Source organism: Dermacentor albipictus, chromosome 1 (assembly GCF_038994185.2).
Source record: "Dermacentor albipictus isolate Rhodes 1998 colony chromosome 1, USDA_Dalb.pri_finalv2, whole genome shotgun sequence".
Classification (NCBI taxonomy): Eukaryota; Metazoa; Arthropoda; class Arachnida; order Ixodida; family Ixodidae; genus Dermacentor; species Dermacentor albipictus.
In genome coordinates, this window is record NC_091821.1 from 167,967,547 (window position 1) to 167,989,734 (window position 22,188).

General features: G+C 47.2%; 1 protein-coding gene across 2 annotated transcripts in view; it reads right to left on the reverse strand.

Annotated features, from left to right (window-relative positions):
* Positions 1–22,188, reverse strand: part of Polr3D (RNA polymerase III subunit C53) — a 75,968-nt gene that overhangs the window by 38,917 nt on the left and 14,863 nt on the right. For both annotated transcript variants that reach the window (XM_070528925.1, XM_070528921.1), the window contains exon 5: positions 1,039–1,172. In XM_070528925.1, coding sequence (XP_070385026.1) covers positions 1,039–1,172 — 134 coding nt within the window. The remainder of the gene's footprint in view (positions 1–1,038; positions 1,173–22,188) is intronic.

Sequence of the window (22,188 nt, forward strand, 5' to 3'; positions counted from 1 at the left end):
CCCTTTCGCGCTCTTGAAGTAGAGTGGTGATCTGCTCTTGCCAATAACGAACGGGTGCGGTTTGCATGAGCCATCCCTATGTGCAGCAAGCAAAATGGAGAGGCCCCTGCTCATTTTCCTCCGTGGCATGTACTGTATGCCTGTCAGATTCAATGTTTTGTTTAACAGCATCTGCCAAAACAGTGCCATTTCAAATTTGACGGCATTAAGTATGTCCAACAACACGAGAACTGCTTGCATCTCCATTAGGAGAAACGCACTTGCAGGGGCACTGAGAGATGCGACATTCTTTATATCGAATGTGGCGGCGAATGGGCATTCCATATTGCAGTCGCAGTACATCACTATGCATGGGATTTTCAAAGGGATTTTACAACTGTTTGATATAGACAATAATTCTATATCTCCAAGTTTGATATATCCGGGATCGACTGTAGCAAGCTTGTACTAGCAGCAAAGCATGCCTTTGGTATTGTGGAACAAAAAATTAGAAAGCGCCTTTTATCACATGTACCAGACCATGGCACTAAGGGAGTAAAATGTTACTGCTACTGTAGGTTTCACAAGTCGATTTCATAGCAATTATGGAACAGCGTATTTACCTAGTATGAATGCTTGAGATATAAACAGAAGAAAAATGCAGCAGGAATGGCTGAAAATGCACTTTACCACTATTCTATTCAGCTAAAAGTGGATATGCACATATGCACCTGCCACTTTTTTTTAGTTCCAGTAGTGCCCTTTACAGTAACAACCCCTCTCTTTAATCAACCTATCTCAATCTTTGGGCAAGGGATTAAGGACCAGTATAAGCATTGAAGAACTTAAGGACCAGCATAAGCATTAAAGAACTCAGGCAATGCCAAGCACCGAAGCATGTTGGAAAAGCTACATAGGACACACTGCCCATCCACTTACAGCATAGGCATCACGTAAGCAGGGTGAAATACACAGTGGCACTACATCCTAAATTCATGGTTCCTAGTTCATAGCAAAATTTGTTACCTCACCTCATGATATCGGTTGTGAAACACTTACATCACTCCTAAGAAGTAGTTCCAGCTTCTTTTCATCCTGAATCTTCTCTTCCGCTGTCTGGTTGCTGCTGCTAGGACCCTGGTACTTGGGTCTCTCAACAGGTGTGGACTCGCATTTGTTCCATTTGACAGGCGCTGCAAAAATCCTCCAATAAGCATGACCTCTTCACTCAGTACCTCATAATTGCAGCACGTTAGCAACTAGGAGCAGGTCAATGGAAGCAGCAACAGCAGTACAAGTATATATCCTGAAGTATCCTTTTTCAGCGGGTGCACTATGCTTTGCCTGCTGTCAGAGCATTAATTTGCACGTCTAATTTGGGAATTGCCTATCAAACATAAAAGACTAATACACTGTGATTATAAAAAAAACTTTATTCAAAGGAATAAAGGTAACAATGGGAAACTTTAGCTGGCCAACTTTTAAAACTTGAACTAGCTCGAAACTATGTACTGACACATCTAGTTGTTTTTCTTTATCGGGCGTCCATGTTTCAATGCCTAACAAATGTTATCACACAGTGCAGGATGCGCCTGCATGTATCAGACGTTTCTGGAATGTTATTGATGGTTCCAGCCGGTGTATGTGACCAAACCTTGTGTAATCTGAGTGCATGTGTGTACGACACAAATAATGTAGAATTGTGTAGAAGGCACATGGGTCCCAGCGATTACTGTGGAACATTCGACAACTGATGTGTAAAAGCTGATGTATAAAAAACTTCATTAAAAGGAGTAAAGGTAACAATTGAAAACTTTAGCTGGCCAACTTTTCAAACTTGAACTTGCTCTAAACAATGTATTATTCGAACCTTGTCCCGACACCACAACACCCTCCAAGCAGACGACATATACAGCTGAACCCACTTATAATGATACCAGTTTTAACAATATATCGGTTATAACAATGAGATGCTGCTGAATCGTCAACTTTTGTGTGTTTTCTATGGTGATATAACCAACTTACTACAATGCCCCCATGCCACATTATCGGTTATAACGATGAAGTCTGGCTGCTGGGTGTTTGCCCAAGTAAGGTAATTGAATGCAAAAACCTTGCAAAGAAAAATTAAAAAGAAACATTCGAGCCACTGTACCCTCCCCGCCACCCCGACAGCCACTGTGCACACAGCCTTCTCCGCATCGCCAGCCTCACGTCTCTCTCTCCTGTCGCCCTTCCACCCCTCCGAACACGAATGGGCTGCACCCATAGCTCTACGCTGTGACACCCCCCGAAACATGAATGAACCGCGCCAAATGGGCTGCTGCTCGATTGCTCACTAGCCCACACTAGCCCCTCATTTTGCGCTGTCCTGCCAACAGATCAAGTCACTTGTGCTTGTTTTCGTTGGTTGCATCGAAGTCATTATTGGCCACGTGGTCTTTCAGCATTGTTTAACTCGCTGCCGAAACAGAAGATGGCTGATCTGCCTGCTGATCATCGGCAGTACACAACATTGCCGGAGAAAAGAGTGTACTTCTAACAGTGCTTCTAACCGATGAAGCGATCATCATGAACGTGCTTGCATCGGATGGCAATGGCAACAGTGACGGCCACAACAGGAGCGATGACATGGTAGGGCAGGCTGCCTCAACGTTGTCCCTACAGGAAGCCCTGTAGATGATTCAGTCCCTACGGGGCTTGGCTATCGCAAGGGATTTTACGCTGCACTGCATGAAGCACTTGGGTGCCTTGGAGAAGGATGTGGAAAAGCTTTGCGAAAAGCAAGCAATGCTGACAGACAAGGACTTGCCTCGTGAAAGCCAGTGAGAAGTACATGGTGAGATGCTTGTGGCGATCTTGCCCCAGCGTTTCTTCTTGATTTCTGAAGCTGAGAGGCTGCCCAGGAAACCTTCTCACATTTTTTAAAAGGCCTCTTTTGAGGCCACCAAAGCAATCGCCTCAGCAGAGCTTGCCATGTCACTTGCCACCAGTTACCCCTCTTTGCAGTTGTTATAGCAGTGCCATTCTTGAATGCCAACAGCCATGGCTTGTTACATGTGATCCGAGCGCACAGGAAACAGAGTTAAACAGTTAAACTATACTCGCTGACAACTTTCTGTGGCTATAAAGGGAAAGCTACGGGGGCGGCGATTCTGCACATGTGCTACTGTGCCAAGTAGTCCGCCAGCGTTAGATAGTGCTTTTGGTTGCTCAGAACAGACGGTGAATCAACGCAGCTTCCACGTGCGATGGTTTCACATGTGCCCAGACACAAAAGGAAAAAGCAGCAAAATAAGTAAACTTTTACATTCAGTGGTGTGTTATGCCTTATTTAACAGTTGCTAATAAGGTTCTTATTTTTCTCTTCCCCAGTTTAAACTAACGTGGATGAAAATGTGGGACTCTTTTCAGAAGCGCTCTCACTTGTGCATGCTTTGCCTCCGCGGCTTTCCTTCATAGCCACAGAAAGTTGTCTGCGAGTTTTGTCAACACGATCAGCAGCTGGGCGGAGGAAGGTGGTGGGAAGGGGCACTTGCCTCCCCCGTCATTATAGTTCTCTCACAACAGCTCTGCCATCCCCCTATTTTGATTTTTTTTATAGCAACTCGGTTATAACAATAGAATTTTCATGGCACTTGAATATTGTTATAAGTGGGCTTAACTGCACCGGCAACCAAGAATTTGTACAGCTTGCTAAAAATTGTTGAAGTATTCGGGCAATACCCACATTTAATACATGGCAAGTAATATATACACTCTACATACAGAGGAAAAGGTAGCCAAATTTCGTACGATGACAAACTTTTTAGGTTCTTAGTACAGCTGACCTTCGTTAATTCGATTTTGGTTAATTAAACTTTTCACTTAATTCAAATGCACGGCAAAGTCCTAGTGAGAAACCACACTTTGCTACGAAAGGAAAATACATTTAGTCCAAATGTGAAAGCACGTTGCTTCGTTTAGTCCAGCCCCATACAGACACACTCATGCGCAGTGTTTATAAAAGCTTCAAAACGCAAGAAATTCAGTAGGCGGTGCTATTGGTTCCCTAGGCAATGAAAGTGACAGCAGCAACCTGCCCTGCAGTGATGATGACAACATGCACTATGCCATGGGCGATTTCTCTTTTAACGATTTTGTCAGGGCTGATAAGGTCTGTGGGCCGTTGACTGACAACGACATTTATAGTGATTGAAAGTACAGTGGAATCTCGATGATACGAATATCACGGGGTCACAAAAAATATTCACATTAGCTGAAATTCTAGAATCGAAACACAATTAAAACTAGCTAAATTAAAGTCTGCGGTGAACTCACTCAGGAACACGTACGTAAAAAGCATTTATTTCTTGAAGAAAAAGTCTCTAATGTCCTTCTGCCTCTGCTTCTTTGTCAGGTCACTTAGCAGACTTTGTTCAAATCCATAAAAACGCGTGCATGTGTCGTCGCTTATTTCATCCGCAGCCATAGCATGCCTCAGAACGTAGAGTGCTTGCAGCGTTTCAGCCGCCGGTGGTGGTCCTTCGCCGTTGCCCACGTCCATGTCGTCGCCATCACCACTAGAATCAGCAGCCTCGCATGTGGCCTCTTCGACAATATCTTCTACCGTACGTGCACCACAGGTGGCGAGATTGTCATCTGCCGTGCAAAAGTCATCAGCTGTGCACTCGACATTAAGCTGTTCCCAATCCTCAATTGCATCTTCCGGCTCTGGGGGCACCTCTTCTGGACTCCCGAAGAAGCCGCATTTGCCAAAGCATTTCGCTACGGTAGTCGGAGTTACCCGATCCCATGCCATAGCTATAAAATGGATGGCATCCAAGAGGCTTATTCGCAGGTCGCCTTCATCCTTTCCATCAATTTCAGCAAGTAGGCGGCGCACAAGAAAGCTCTTGAAATGGTGCTTTGCGTTCTTTATAATCCCAGCGTCATGGGCTGCAGGTGCATCATGGGCTGCAGGTGCGTCATGGGCTGCAGGTGCGTCATGGGCTGCAGGTGCGTCATCATGTTCGCGGATAAAAATACAAGTTTGACGTTTTGAAGCGTTACTTGCCTCGGGTGGGCAGTGCACTGGTCAAGAAACGGAACAATCTTCCAATTCTTGCAAGCCATCCTCCTGTCAAGGAGTGACAGAAACTCTTTGAACAGCGCCGCCGTCATCCACGCCTTTTTGTTTGCGCGATAGACGCACGGCAAATGACTCTCGTGCTTGAAGCACCGGGGCTTTTGAAACTTGCCAACTACAGTGAGCTTAAGTTTCTCCGATCCGTCGGCGTTACAGCATAAGAGAACCGTAATGTGTTCTTTGCTTTTTTTGCCTCCTTTGCATGCTTCACCTTTTATACAGAGGCTCTTCTCGGGTTGCAGGTTAAAAAACAGACCTGCCTCATCAGCATTAAAAACATCACGAGGCTCATACTCCGCGATGAGTGGTGGCAGCTTCGCTAGCCAGTCGCTGACAACTGCCTCGTCAGCTTTTTTCGCTTTGCCGCAAACGCTTTTATAAACGAGACCGTGCCTAGTCTTAAAACGCTGCAGCCACCCACGTGAGGCCTGGAATCCATCTATGTGCAGAGCAAGTGCAAACTCATTGGCTTTCTCCCGCAAAACTTTACCTTCAATATTTACACCAGCTGCGGTTACTTCTTAAAACCAAGTCAGGAGAGTCTCCTCAAGCTTCACGTGGTGAGCAGTCTTTGCTTGCTTTGCATTGACCTTGAACAAAAGCACGATTTTGTTGATAGAGTCTCGCTGTGCAACAGTTGTGCTCAGTGTTGACATTGCGAGACATAGCTAGCTGCGACTAGGCAAAAATGGTGCAAACACAAAGAATGCGGCCCGAAGCACAGCAGCCACTGCGTCTGATGGCACGGGGAAAAGGAGGAAAAGCACAAAAGCAACAAAAGCGCCACCGCTTCAACTCTTCGCACCCAGCCGCGGCTTCCGCGCTGTCCGGAGCCACATCCGTGCCTCCGCACCAAAAGAGAAAGGTAGAAATCGCGTGACTGCGCGCTATTCTCTTTTGCGGCCGTCAGTGGGGCGGCGTTTATTCGTATCAACTGAAGCGGGTCAAAAATCTATTCATAACAACCGTTCTCTAGCATGTTGCAAAGTAATGGGGCTCAGCCAGGATCACAGAAAAATTCGTATCTTGTGGAAATTCGTATTAGCCATTATCGTATCATCGAGATTCCACTATAGTACTGTACTGAAGTAGTCTGCCGATGATGAATAGGTACTTCAAGCAATAAAAAAGATTTCAATCTGTTCCTTTTGCTGCCGTTTGTTCATTTGACCTTTTGGAGAATTCGAATAAAACTTGAAGTCCCACTAGGGTCGAATTAATGAGGGTTGAGTATTGCTGGCTGCTAGGCATTATAGCACAAATCAACACAAAAAATGCAGGTAAAGTTTGGCTAACTTGAAAGTGACCCCTGCATTTTACATCTACAATCATTTATTTTCTTGTTGTGTGGACATCAATATGCTGCATCAACAGGCCTTTGTGCATGTTGGTGTATGTCAAGTGAAATCTGAAAACGCAATAGATAGATGCTTTTGTGCTACATGAAAATAATAAAAGACCAAAGCATGGTTAACCCTGAAGAAGGTTGAGAACCGCATCCAAGCAGAAAGGAAACAGATACACTGTAAAAACCTTAAATGGAAGGTAGAGTTGCCAACTATCGAGACGAAGTCATGATGGGGGTGGGTGTGGCTGGTGATGACCGGCTTTGTCTATGCCAGGAGCCGCCAGTCTACATGTGTAACAATGATGCATACATTTTTTGTCCTGCCATGTAGTGATTTACAACAAGAAAGGTGCAGTAGCTGCCTGTCTAACATGGTTCCCAATACAGATAGAGGCAATGTAAATGGTTAGTGCCTACAACAGAACTTGAACAAACAACAAAAACAGAACCCCAATTACGTTTCTAAGAATGCAACAGGAGACAAAAGGGAAGGATGTGGAATTGAGCTGCCAGGCATTACAAAAAGAAAATCTAGTTTATTGATAATTATTTGGTAGAAATAAAAGCAAAAGCTGGAATATTTGGCAGTCCCAACTGGGTGAAGTCGAGACTCGGGCTGGTTGGAAACCCAAATTGAATGGCAGCCTACAGACTGCCCTGCATGACTTAGTTACTTTCAGGTGGCCCCCTCGCTTCATAACACAGAGTTGCTGGTTCGCAGTTCACAACTAGAAATCACCGAGCTTAAGATCACAAGGCCAATCTGCTCAAGTAACACTCATCAGTGCATTGTGCACTACCACTCTACACTGCAAGCATCCACCTTCACTGGACCCTGTCTCCAATGCCACAAATACTTATTATGGGTGCAGTGCAAATATTTAATTTCATTATCCTCTGTGTTCTAAGCACAGAGAACTTGACCAATTCACTTGCAAGCAGAGACCCTAGAAAGCTGACCAAGAACTTGAGTAGCACCTTTACTTTCACGGAACCTTTCAAGCATTAAGGAACCAGCATGCGAACACATTGAGTATTCATATCACAGCAACACCTTTAAACGCTCTTTCTTCCCGCTAGTAACACGAGAATGAAAATGCCTGGACACATCCGTTACTAACGCTGACTCATTTCCAATTTTTTTTTTTCACAACTAGACAACGCGTTTTAAACACTAGTGAAGTGGCCATTCTGTCGGTTTTAAACAGTAGGCATTATATTATGATCATGTCTTTCACTTAAACCTGTACATGCTTTTGGAAACTTGTTTGTACTCATTTGTTTTTCACCTTTTATTACTGAAGAACTGCTTTGGCAATTATTGTCTTTGCAGAGCTGCTGTGAACGATGATACTATAGCTGTCAAAACCTGCGAATGTATTGCCCACCTGCTCAGGTTTCAACCAGAGACTGGCAGCACTCCAAATAAATAAAATAAACAACATATTATGATGACCTCTTCCTATACACACTATTTCATGTCTATTGGTTATTTCATTCGCCATATTTTCTTCTTATTTATCTTTGTCCCTCCACCTTCAACTCCTACTGCTACCATTTCATACAACTTCTTTGTGGTGTAATTACACAGCATCATGGGCACAGCAGTGACTACTGCAAGAATGCTAAGACGGGTCACTCCATGCTAAATCAACCAGCATTCTTTCGACCATCACAGATATGCAGTCGAAACCCACGATAACGAAATCCTAAGGCAATGAAATTCTCGCTGAAACAAAATATTATTGGATCCCAGGCAAACACCCATACGATCAATGCATTTCGTACCTCACAACAACGAAACTTTTTTTTTTTACAGCAATCCCTCATTAATTAAATTTTCTGAAAGGACAACCAGGAAATAATCTACTCATGTAACACTAACTGTGTCCAGTGCACAAATGCATTCCTTGTGCCCTTAAATTATGTAAACAACTGCCACAGCACACTTACATGGCCGCCGCCATTATTATTTACAAAAAAAGAAGGTCGGGCCGAACCATTCAGATGGTGGTGGATTAGTCAGCGAAGCTGTCGATCGCAGACCGAGCAACTATCGCCAAACTCCTCGTCCAGAAACATTCTCTTGAATTTGGAATTCGCCCCAGTGAAACTGCAAGGAGGTGGCAACTCATGCTCCTGCTGCTTGGACGTAGACTCGAAGACCTAGCTTGATGCTTACGAGTGGGCTCCAGTACGCGATCTTCATCGGTAGCATGCGCGCGATACCAATGACCAGACTCTAGCATCTGCTGTAGCTGACGTTTTTCGTAGGCAGAGTCACTGGCACATTCTCCGCTTTGGCATGGGCACATTGTCGTTGGTTATAGTCACGTCTCTGCTGTCAATGCCTCGCCTCGTACTCAGCTTCTCGCATGGCCGTGCGCACAATGCATGGTCTTCTCACTTTTCCAATTTTTTTGTTGGAGTTGCAACTGTTGCAATGGTCAACCTCTGCAATGCAGACTCTGGTTCTGACACACCGCAGCAGCTACCATGGCGCAACTTCTCATGCTTTCCCTCCGAAACTGCCGTGCCGTATTGTTCAGGGCAGACGACAGCAGATGCAGCCGGCGTGGGTGCACTCCCCCATTGCACAGGAGCAGCACACAGGGAAATCACATGTCCTTTCTTTCTTCTGCGCTGTACTATCATTCGTTATCTTTTTCTGTTGACTTTATGGACGTTAGCCAACCCAGATAGCCCCGACAAGACCACACAATGCCACCCTCTTTTTTGTTCATTTTACGGATGTTAACCAGCCTAGATACCCCCCTCCCCCCTACAAGACCACGCATGTGGCTCATTCATACAGGTCCGTCAAGTAAACAACTTCGCTGTAAAAAAAAAAAAAAACTGCAGTGGAGCTATTAGTTGCAAAGTTGCACTACAGTGAACTAAAAAGGGGCAGTGCAGTGCGTGGAGGCAGCAATGCATAGTGGCACTTGACACCGCCAGTCGCAGAGGCAGCGGCGGTGCTGCAATCGCCCACTCTTTCATGCGGTGCCTGTTGTATGGCTCAAAAGCACTTGGTGCTTCACCCACTTTCTCAGCATGTCTGCTGCTTTTAAATTTGTGAACATTTCAGCTTGCGTCAACAGCAACAAGGCCGGCCGATTTTGAGCGACATTCGTTTGCGCAGATTTTATTTTCCAGGGTGTCGCTTAAAATGCTGTTGAAAAGTGTATCAAGGAGAGAACAATCGTACAATGTAACATTGTTGTTACAGAGACTAGGATTTTCTGAAGCAAAGCAAGCAGCAGGACTTTTGTAATGCAATTCATTTGTTCTTGTGACCATTACCATAGCAATTAATACTGCCATTGCATTAGTGCGGAAAACTATTTCAGATATCAATGTTCTGCGCCCAGCAGCTCTTGTGTGTCTTCCCATTCTCTGTGATGCCTGTATAGCGAGCCTTTAGTTACCGATTACATAGACCATGAGCTTGTGCCCCCTTTAGTGAAATGCTGTACCTCCCCAGTGACAAGAATGGTGTCCTATGGACATACACACTGCCAGGACAACGATATCCTAGGGATGCGTCAAATACGTCCTCGGAACCTCCCTCACATGGCTGTCTGGCTGCATTTTCCATGTCCTGCAGACATCCGCAACATGTCCACAAGAGACACTATGTAGACATGCCGCACACATTTTGCGGACGTATGCCAGGGCCTTTTGTATAATGTTCGCCATAATGTAAATTACGGTCCCAGCACATGCTGTGTGATAGATGCAATGGGCAAAGTGCCCACACATCATGAACAAATACACTGTATGCACACGTTACGCACGCACATATATATGCGGAAGTGCAGCCTACTTCTCATTCCTTAAGGCCTTCCACCAAGCGGACGGAACTGCCTTATTGAGCTAAGTGAAGTTGTCAAAGTAAATTGCATCAGAGAATTCATAGTATAATTAAACCTGAATGTAACGAAGCTCTATGTGATGAATTCCTGGATTTAACAAAAATTTTTCATTCCCCAACACCACCCCCAAATAAGCCTATGTATTTCCAACCTCCATGTAACAAAGACATTTTGGCAATTGACTTTGTTGTGACGAATTTTTGACGCTTATAACTTATTATCGTGAGCAGTAGCTCTGCCAAAAATTCGGGTGAATAATGCATAGTTTCTGTAATTGATAAATACGGCAAGCGGCCGATCGCGAGATGAACACATCCGATCACAGCGAACCAGAGCAATCGATCCAGTGTGCTGCGATGATGATGATGAACACCGCTAGCTCTCCTAGCACCACTCTGTGACAAGCGGATCAAACTGCATTTTTTGCTTATGCATCGTGGCACCAGGTGTCACTACCTTGTCTGCCTGTTTTAGTTTTTTTAGGCTAAAGGCTGCCCCACATTCAACATTTTCCTGCCGTTTTCTGGTGTTTTGTCACCTGGCGTCGACGCTGAGTATGGCACGCTCAATAGACACCAGATCTCACCGTCACCGCTGCAAGTGGCTTGATGAGCACAGACCAATCAGCACTGGTCTGCGTGCCACTCATGTGGCTGGACGCTCTCTCTGGCGCCAGTCATGCGACAACGCTGAGAAACGCAATGTCAGAAAATGCCGGTAAGAACATTGAATGTGGGGCGGCCTTTATGCGTGTTGGCATGGCACAGTGGCAGGTATGTGAATGTGAGAGCAGACTTGACGCAAGTGTTAACTTCAGCAGTCTAGCACACATTTCTCACGGTGTTTGTTCGCTTCAAAAATGAGTCAGCGAGGAAGTGCAAAGTTCTGTCTTTCGAGGAAGAAGACGACGCAGAGTGCGGATGTGTGTCGCGTCGGCTCCACAGATTTTGAATGATTCTCGGCTTACATTTGAATTCACCGACGCCTTATTATCGAGAAGGAAGTGAAAGTTTCACGGACCACCCTGACATCATTCCCAAGTAGGTGGACCGTTTATTTTTGGCACATCGAACACTTTATATAGCGCCACGCCGACACGGCCGCTAAGCCTGACCCAATGAAGCTGGTGGCTGTAGCCCTGCCTGTTTTGGGGTTAGAGCTGCAAGATGGCAGCGGTGAGCGTCGAAGGGGATGATATAACGAGAGAAGAGTATGAGGACGAAGCAGGTTGGCATGTTGTGAAGAGAGATGGATGTGCCAATGAGCAGACAAAATCTCATGGAACCAAGGATCAGGCAGCGCGCTTCTCCAGCGAGAACGCATTCAATAATAGGTGGAACGAGGGACAAAAAGCAAGACAAATCATGGCAGCAAGCAGGATGCCCAGTTTGCCGAAGGCAGAGTACAAGATAATAGTGCGCCCACATGACAGCTTCAAGGTCACTGACAGTGGGATCAATCGCCTAGAATGCTGCGTTGCCAACGCCATGGGAATCCCCAGGAAGGAATCGGAAGATGACACGGTGTGTGCCAACTACAAACAGAACATTCTAGTGATCAGCACGCCATCGAAGGAGCGTGCCGAAAAATACAGGACTATCACTCGACTGAGGGTGGGAGACAAGGAGTTCGAAGCCAACGCGTACGAGTCGGCCCCGGAGGATACATCTAAGAGAGTGATAAGAGGAGTAACGCACGAGGTGTCTCCTAGAGAAATAGTGGAGATGCTTGTAACACCAAGGAATCCAACGGTCCTCATGGCCAAAAGGATGGGAAACACCACGGTCATCATCCTTTTCGACAGGCATCATGTCCCAAACTACGCGAGATATGGAAGGGCACTGGTCAAGTGCTCACTATACCAGAAGCAAATAGACATATGCTACCAGTGCAGACGCCTCGGACACAGAGCCGATGTCTGCCCGAACCCGAACAGCAGGATATGCAGAGGCTGCGGGATGGAGAACCCGCCACAGGACCACGAGTGCGAAGCGAAGTGCCAGCTCTGCGGCAAAGACCACCCTACGGCGGATCGCCGATGTAATGCCAGATACAAGTTACTGTACTTGGCAAAGAGGCGCCGCTGGGAGCGAGTCAGACGAGAGGAAAAAGAAACGATGTACCACGAAAGGGAAGCTGAAAGACTGTACAGGCCGGGACGGGAAGACTGGAGACAGTGGTCGGAACATCGGACAAGGGACGGATCTGGACTAGAAGATTTCCCCAAGCTCCAGGCAAGAGAAAGGGGCTGCTCGACGTCGAACAGAACCAGATCGAGATCCAGACCTAAGACCAGTAGTACTGAATCTCCCAGAGCACAGGGGGGAGGAGGATCCCAGGGCCCAAAAGAAAAGAGCAACGTCAACGGCGCCACGGGACCCTTACAGGTGAGCTGGGCGGACACGGCTTCCGGGGTGCGTGTGGAGGCAGAGGCTGCTTTTCAAAATAGAGTTAAGACGCTAGAGAGAATTTGCGCAGATCAGGCAGAGCAATGTTACATTTATGGATAAAATTAAAAAACTCAGGGAAGAGAACGACCGTTTGAGGAGCGGGAAAGTGCCACGCAACGAGGAAACCTCGCGAGTTATAAGGGAGGAAAAAGAGACAGCAATGGGAGAAGACGTAGCCCTCACCGCCAATAAACGTAAAACCGAGAATGCTCCGATTGAAACCGGAGTAAAGAAACCCAAGCCAGCCACGACGCTCCAAGAAAGACAGGAGGAATTTGAACAGAAAATCAAAGCCAGCAACAAACAGAACGAAACAAAATTTGAAATTAAACTAGAACAACTAGAAGTGAGAATTGAGGCAAAGATAGAGGCAAAGATAGAGGTGCTAAGAAAGGCGATACTACAGCAAGTGCGACAAATGATGGCTGACTTCGAAGTGAAGCTAGCAATATGGGGACCGCAAACAAGTGGGGGGGGGGGGGGGACCGGTTAAGACGGCCATTAAGCTGTACACTAAGCCCCCGGTACCCACCGAGGGATTGGAGAACCTGTAACGCCACCATGGACAGACGAATTAGATACACGATTTGGCAATGGAATTGTAGAGGATACGATCGAAAACGATACATTTTGCAACAACAGCTTAAAGACAAAGAAAACCCGGATATTATAATGATGCAGGAAACAAATGGGCTGGCAAAATTGTCGGGTTACAATTGCTTTGGTACTGCCGAAGGGGAGACGAAGGTGCTAACGACATTGGTAAAGCGAAATCACTCGGTCGTTCAACATGACACGGAAGTTAAGTCAATCAATCACATTCCTTTAGAACTCATATTTATGCGGAAAACGAAGGACAATCTCTTTGTATTAAATATTTATAGCAGTCCAAAGTGCAGACACTATAAATTTCGATCGCTCTTTAAAAAAACCCTAGCTACAGCGGACAACCCAGCGGTAGTGATTGGAGGCGATTTTAACGCCCAACACGCGGCATGGGGTTACAAAACCGAAACTCGAAAAGGCAGGAACCTATGGCTAGACGCACAACAGGAAGGCCTGACCCTCGTGATCGACCCATCAGTTCCCACGAGAATAGGTACCAGCGTTTGCACGGATACTACGCCAGATTTAACATTCACCAAGAACATACGGGACACGCAGTGGACAAATACGAAACACAACTTTGGGAGCGATGACAATATACTAGAAATAACGGTAAGGGCAGGACCGTGCAAAACAAAGGGTAGACCACTTAAGATTGTCGACTGGGACAAATTCAGGAAAATAAGGAAGGAGGCCGATGACACGACACAAGGTATTGAGGAATGGACCGAAAAATTAAAGGGAGATGTGGCGGCAGCTACGAAAACGGTCCCGCCGGAGGCGCGTTTAGAGAATGTAGACAGCTTCTACACATGTGGGAAGCTAAGGCAGGGTTGCAACGGAGATGGAAAAAACAAAAACACAACCAGACGCTTCGCAGAAAGATAGCCAAATTGAACAGGGACATAGAACAGTACGCCCAACAGCTATGCAAACAACAGTGGGAGGAAAAAATGGCCAGGCTTAGCTTGGTTAAGCCAAGAATGCGTTGCATATTGCGCGGCCGCGCAATATGCGGCCGCGCGCGACCGCCCCAGTTGGGACCCAGCTTTTCCTCCGTGACGTCACGCACCGGCGCAGCGCCCCTAGCGGGAGGAGCAGGAGTCAGGTGGTGGCTGCGGCCGTGCACGACCGCGCGAGTTGGGGCCCAGCTTTTCCTCCGTGACGTCACGCGCCGGCGCAGCGCCCCTAGCGGGAGAAGCGGGAGTCAGGTGGTGGCTGCGGCCGCGCGAGTTGGGGCCCAGCTTTTCCTCCAGCTGTCGTGACGTCACATCACGTGGTTGCGCTAAAGGTCAATGGTGGCTGCCCGGCCGCGCCCAAGGGCTGAACTGAGTGATTGCAATATGCAACGCATAAAATGCAACAACATGGACAGTCAGATAAGAATGGCAAAAACGTGGAACATCCTTCGATATTTGTTAGACCCGGACAGGACGAAGTCGGCACATAGGCAAAATATAAATCGGCTAATACAAACGTACCGAGGGACAGAGCAGGACTTCCTCAAGGAAATCGAGAAAAGATACATCTCGCAAGCGCTGGCCGTCATACACCCCGACAACACAGGGCAGGTAAATGACGAATTAGCAAAATCGGCGAGTCAGAGGTCAGGGCAGCCCTACAGAAACTCAATACCAAGCCGAGACCCGGACTAGACGGTGTAACGAATAAAACGGTAAGGAACTTGGACGATGAGTCTATAGCTAAGTTAACCGAATATATTAACGAATGCTGGGAGGCAGGGCAGATTCCGCAGCAATGGAGGACGGCACAAATTGTATTAATACCTAAACCGGGCAAGCGACTGCAAATTGAGAACTTGAGACCCATATATCTCACTTCTTGCGTGGGGAAACTCATGGAGCACGTGGTCCTAGCGAGGATAACCACCGACCTCGAAGACTGCGACGTGCTCCCGCCCACGATGATAGGATTCAGAAGAAACCTCTCAGCGCAGGACGCTCTGTTACAACTAAAACATCAGATCATAGACGATTCGGGCAGATCGACAGAAGCAATTCTCGGGTTAGACCCAAAAAAGGCCTTTGATAACGTAACACATGCAACGATACTAGATAGAGTAGGCGAACTAGGACTGGGAAAACACACGTACGATTATGCACACAATTTTCTCACAGGCAGAAAAGCAAAGATCATGATAGCGGACCTAGTTTTGGAAGAGATCGAGATAGGCAGCGCAGGTACACCACAGGGCTCGGTCTTATCACCAATGCTATTCATTCAATATGGCGCTAATCGGGCTGCCAGCCAAGCTACAAGAAATCGAGGGTCTAAATCATACCTTATACACTGACGATATCCCCCTATGGGTGAGAAACGGAAGTGACGGGCAGATAGAACAAACGCTTCAACCAGCGGTCGAAACAATAGAAAAATATCTAGAGGGGACAGGGTTAACATGCTCGGCACAGAAATCGGAGCTGTTGCTGTACAGACCGACTCGCAGAGGTTGCAAACCAGGCAACTACAGGGAAGATCTCACTCATAGAGAGGAGATACAGTTAAAGACGGCCGATGGGAAACCCATACCCAGGGTCGATAGGATCAGGGTATTGGGGCTCCTCATTGAAGCCAAGGGCAATAACGGAGAAACCCTCAGAAGACTGGAGGGAACTGTAGCGCAAATCATGAGGCTAATCAGAAGAATAACAAATAAACATAGCGGGATGAAAAAGGAAAACACGATCAGGTTAATACAGGCCTTCGTAATAAGTAGAATAGTATACGTAGCGCCGTACTTAAAATGGCAGGTCGCGGAAAAGATCAAACTAGAATGCCTCATTCGGAAAATGTACAAACTAGCCATAGGACTACCGATCAGCACCAGCACGGACAAGTTGCTGCAATTAGGCCTACACAACACGATAGACGAGCTCATTGAAGCGCAATGTACGGCACAATATGAACGCCTCTTTAAGACTAGAGCAGGCAGACACATCCTAGAGAGATTAGACATAGGTTACCACACACAGCACGGTGTCAAGGTGGACATCCCGAGAGAGACGAAGGAAAGATTGGTAATACCTCCTATACCAAAGAACATGCACCCAGAACACAATAAGGACAGAAGAGAGAACAGAGCAAAGCAAATACAGAAGAAATTCGGCAGCGACAAGAACGCAGTGTTCGTAGACGCGGCTCAATACAGTCGCAGACAGGGGTTTACAGCAGCTGTAATCAATAGGGAGAAACGGTGCAAGACGTGCGCAACAATACGCACCATAAGTAACGAGATAGCTGAAGAAGTAGCCATAGCGCTCGCAGTAGCTCAGACTAACGCAACCGTGATAATCAGCGACTCTCAGACGGCAATAAGAAACTTTGCCAACGGCCGAATCTCCCCGGAGGAACTACGCATTCTTCTTGCAGGAGGCCAAAATTACAAAAGAAAGATATACTGTACATCACCTGGACACCCGCTCACACCCTCGCGAAGGACGGCAACAACGAGGTGGTACAAGACGCACCTCGAGGGCTTACGGACCGAGCCGCAGTCGCAAGTGACGCCCCAACACCCTCCGGACGTGACGGTGCAGCAAATGAGTGGGAGGACAGAATGCCAACATATAATGACATTACGAAACATTACAGGTTACAGAGGCGCATATTAACGCGATCTCACGCAAAATCGACAAAAAAGCAGTCTGTCGCATGGCGGCAGTTACAAACTAAGACGTATCCGAATCCTGCGCTCTCGCACATCATATATCCGGATGTATATCCTACAGACAAATGCAAAACATGTGAATCCAGAGCCACTCTGGAGCATATATTATGGGAATGCTGAGGGATAAATAACAATAAAGAAAACGCGGCCTCTAGCAGCAGCCTTCGCACGCGCTGGGAAGCCGCGCTGCTCAGCCCGGCCCTCGAGGATCAACTATGGGCTGTCCAGCGGGCCGAGGATGCCGCTAGGACCCATGAACTCCTGGCCGTCACCTAGGCGGGGCCTTTGGCCCTCCCCACCAACTCGCAGGGCACACAATAAAGTTCTTTCTTCCTCCTCCTCGAGGACAAGCTTTCAATTGTGAATGTGGTTGCCGAGGGCAAGAATAAGAAGGGTGTTGTTGCCTGGTTCAACATCCTGGCCAGCACTCTGTAGAATATCTTGAATGCAAAAGAAAACATTCGCAGTGCAGCGGAGTCGGGCACAAGTTTGAAGAAAAAAGGGTGAAGTTGTCGACTTACGCCAAAGTGGACAAAGCTGTGTTTACGTGGTTTTTGGACACATGGGCACACTTTGCCATAAGTGGCGTGATCTTGCAGCTGAAAATGAAGGATTTCGCGTGCATCCTGGGCAACGAGGACTTCAAAGCTAGCAACAGCTGGTTGCAAGGATTCAAATTCATCAGGAAAATCATTAGCGGTGAGTCTGCCTCTGCCGACAGCGATGCTTCTGCATTGTGGATTGCTGAAAAGCTGCCTGGCGTTTTCAGCCGCTACGAGACTGATGTTTACAACGCTGATGAGATGGTTCTGTTTTATGAGATGCTGCCAAATCGCACGTTGGTGCTTAAAGGTGGCAAGTCGAGCAAACTCTGTGTGATGGTCTTCCTTTGCGCCAACAGTGATGGCAGTGACAAAAGAATCCAGTTAGTTATTGAGAAAAGTGCCCAGTCCAGGTGCTTCAAGGGAACGAAGCGAATGCCAGTTAAATATGTGACCAATTCTAAAGTGTGGATGTCACGGTCGATCTTTTCCGACTGGTTGAAAGAGTTCAACGAAGACATCAAGTGACGAGGCCGCCAAATATGCTTGCTGCTCGACAATTGCTCCGTACACCACGTCAATGACCTTCAGCTGTCGAACATCGAGTTGGTATGTTTTTCTTCCACTCGCACGTCCCTGATATAGCCATTGGACAAGGAATCAATAGCTTCAAATGCTGCTACCGCCGTCAGGTGATAAGATCTTTCTGGACATCAGTTTTGAACAGCAGACGAAGATAAACATATATAGTCGAACCCACTTATAAACCGATTTTAACAATATATTGGTTCTAACAATGAGAAGCTGCTGCACCGTCAACTTTTGTATGTTTTCACGGTGAAATAATGCTTACTACAATGCCCCAATGCCACATTATCGGTTATAACAATGAAGTCAGGCTCCTTGACGTTCAAGCCAAAAGGTCGTGAAATGCGAAATCCTTGAAAATAAAAAATAAATAAAAATTAATTGGTGCCGCTGCACGATGGCCCACTGCTCGAATGACCACCGCGCACTCATTTTCCAGCCTTCTCCACGCACCTCTCTTCTGTCACCCTTCCCCTGCTCCGAACACGAATGAGCTGCGCCCATATCTCTACGCTTCACCACCCATCGAAACACGAATGGACCGCACCAACTGCGCTGCTCGCATCTTGCTCACTGGCTCCTCATTCAGCGTAGTTCTGCAAACAGCGTAATCGCCCATGTTTGTCTTTCTTGGTTGCGTCAAAATCTTTCTTGACCGCGTGGTTTCTCAGCCTCTTTTGACTCGCCGCCGAAGCTAAAGATGACCGAACCGCCCCCTGATAATCGGCAATGCACGACATTGCCGGTGAAAAGAAAGCACACGGCTATAGATTTGGAGACTACGTGCTTGTAACTGATGAGGCGATCGTTGAGAACGTGCTTGCATTGGATAGCGACGGCGACGACGGCAGTGATGACGCGGTAGGGCAGGCTGCCTTAACGTTGTCCTCACAAGAGGCCCACCAGATGATTCAGTCCCTCCAGTTCTTCGTTTTCGCTGAGAACCTTCCGCTGCACTACGTGGAGCACCTCGATACCTTGGAGAAGGATGTCAGCAAGGCTGACAAACACAGGGTTTTCTCGTGCAATGCAGTGTGATGTACGTGGCGAGACACTTGTGGCGATCTCGCCTCAGCGTTTCTTCTGGATTCCTCAAGCTGACAGGCTGCTGCGGCAAGCTCCTCACATTGTTAAAAGGCCCCTTTTGGGCCCACCAAAGCGCTGCCTCAGCAGTGCTACAATCGAACCTCGATACAACGAACCTCAATTTAACGCAATTCTCAAAATAATGCACTTTTTATTTTTCCCAATCTCTGCCCCATTGAAAACCGTGTATCTTTTTCCGTGATTTAACGAGGTCCCTTTATACTGTACTTCCGATTTAACGAAGTCCTCGCGCATCGCACGCACGTACCAGGAGCCTCTTTGACAGGCAGACGAAAACTTTAGCCGGGCATACAGCGATGTGCATGCACCCTTTAATGCTCAAATTTTCCCGGCGCGCTTCAATACGAGGAGCAGAACGTGCCGCTGCGCCATGTATCGTGTACGTATGAAACCCGCAGCGGATGCGCTCCTGTAGTGCTAGCCGGAGTGCCTCAGAAGTTCCGGAACGCGTCACGCTATGACGTCATCAGCCTGTTGGAACGGGAAAGCGCCAACCAGAAGTAAGTTTACAAACATCACTCGTTGGGCACGTTTTCTCAGTTGGTTATTTGATATCGTTGGGCCTAGGTCGTCGTCCTATTCACGATGAGTAGTGCACCTCACAAGAGAAAAGTTTTGAGCCTTGATGTGAAGGCCGAAATTATCACAGAAGTGATGAGCGGCGAAAAGAAGGCGGCTGTTGCTGAAAGGTATGGAATTTCATCGAGCTCGCTTTCAACAATTTTGAAACTGAAGGACAGTATCGTGAGTGTCGTCAGTGCTGGTGGTTCAGGCCAACAAAGAAAGAAGGTAAAGGAAGCAGCTTACGTCGACGTAGAAAAAGCTCTTTTCTCATGGTTCCTCGATATGCGCGCAAAAAACATGCCGTTGAGCGGGGCCATTCTTCAACAAAAGGCCCTTAACTTTGCTTGTATTCTTGGGCACAACGACTTCAAACCCAGCAGCGGGTGGCTGCAACGATTCAAGGAACGGCATAGTATTTGTTGGGAAGGTGGCCAGCGGAGAATCAGCCGAGGCGAACTCAATTGGAGCAGCGGACTGGTTGCGTGATCGTGTTCCCGACATTCTATCACTTTACAATGTCTCCGACATATATAATGCCGACGAGACCGAATTTTTTCTACCGGCTGTTGCCAAGGAAGACGTTGGCTTTGAGAAATGCAAAGTGCCATGGTGGAAAACACAGTAAACAGCGTCTCACTGTTCTGTTGTGCGTGAACATGGACGGCAGCGATAAGCGTGTCCCATTCGTAATTGGCACAAGCGAGAAGCTGCATTGCTTCAGCGGAAAAAGGAGCATGCCAGTCAAGTACGCTGCAAACACAAAGGCATAGATGACAAGGAATTTGTTCACCAACTGGCTGAAGGATCTGGATGCTGAAATGCGCAAAAGGGGTCGAAACATTTGCCTCCTTCTGGACAATTGCTCAGCGCATGATGTTCAAGATTGTGCGCTTTCCAACATTGAGCTTGAATATTTCCCTGCCAATTGCACCTCCCTGATATAACCACTCGACTAGGGAATAATAAACAGCGTCAAGTGTACATACCGCAAGCGGGTCATCGAAAGGCTTCTGCTGAACATCGAGCTCCGCAGAGAGACGAAAATCGACATGTTGATGGCCTTGGAGATGCTTTCGCCGTCATGGGAGGCAACGAATAGGGAGATCGTAGCCAAGTGCTTCAGGAAGGCGGGATTGAAGGAGAACGTTTCTTCGAATGAAGAAGCGGAGTGCAGAGCAAATGACGGTGACGAAAGTATGGCGTACACAACAGATGTCGTTGACTCGTGGCAGCTGCTCTGCGATCAGGGAGGTGCTCCAAGCGACGTGACACTCGAGGACTTTGTCTTCAGCAATGCTTGCACTGTGACAGCTGAAGAGCTAGACAATGACACAATAATCCAGAGCGTCACAGATGCAGAAATGCAGGACGACGACTCGGATAGGAACTCCAGGCGGCAAGCAGCATAGGTACACCGAAGCAAATCATGGATGCGCTGGATCTCTTACGCACGTATGCGGGCACGCACTCGCAAGAGCAAGCCTTAGCAGCCCTGTCAACCTACGAGCGCCTTATCACCCCGACGCTTATTAAAAAGCAGCAGATGAAGCTGACGGAGTTCTTCGCTTTCACCTGAGTTGCATAGAATTGCTCTGCGGGAAGTTAAAATATTCCAGCATTCATGAATGAACGTCGTCATTGCTTTACTGAGCGTGGTATTATCCGATGGCTGCGAGCGTTAAGCGCTCTAAAGCGGGAGACACACAGTCTGATTCGGTATCCGATCCGGCGTCTGATGCGCCGGAATTCAAGTTGATGGCTCTGGTATGTGCATAATTTTATTTTCTTTGCGCCACGGGTTGCCATGTCTTCGTGAATGGAATTTTTTTTTTTTTTTAGCGATGACAAATCATGATGATGATGGCACTGATGGCAACATCTAGTGGCAGCTATGAGCACTAGGCGCGGCAGTTGCTGCAGACCTGCTCTTCACCGTACGCGTAATGAAGAAAAATGCATTCGTACCCGCTGGCTATCGGGCATCACGCTCTTGGTTGTGTTATTAGTTCCGGGGTTTATTAGTTATCCTTGTAATTCTGCTATCTACAAGGTGTCATATGCCAGGAGTGTTCCAAGAACCTGCATCTTTATTTGGACTGCTGAAACATGCGAACCTCGACTTAACGAAATTTTCGGCTGCAAATAGGACTTCGTTATATCGAGGTTCGACTGTATATCGTTTGCCACCCATGGCCCTTCTTTGCAGTTATAGCAGTGCCATTCTTTAATGTCGACAGCCGCAACTTGTAACATGTGACTGGAGTGCCCAGGAAGCAGTTAAATGTGTGGGCACAATCAGCAGCCGGACGGAGG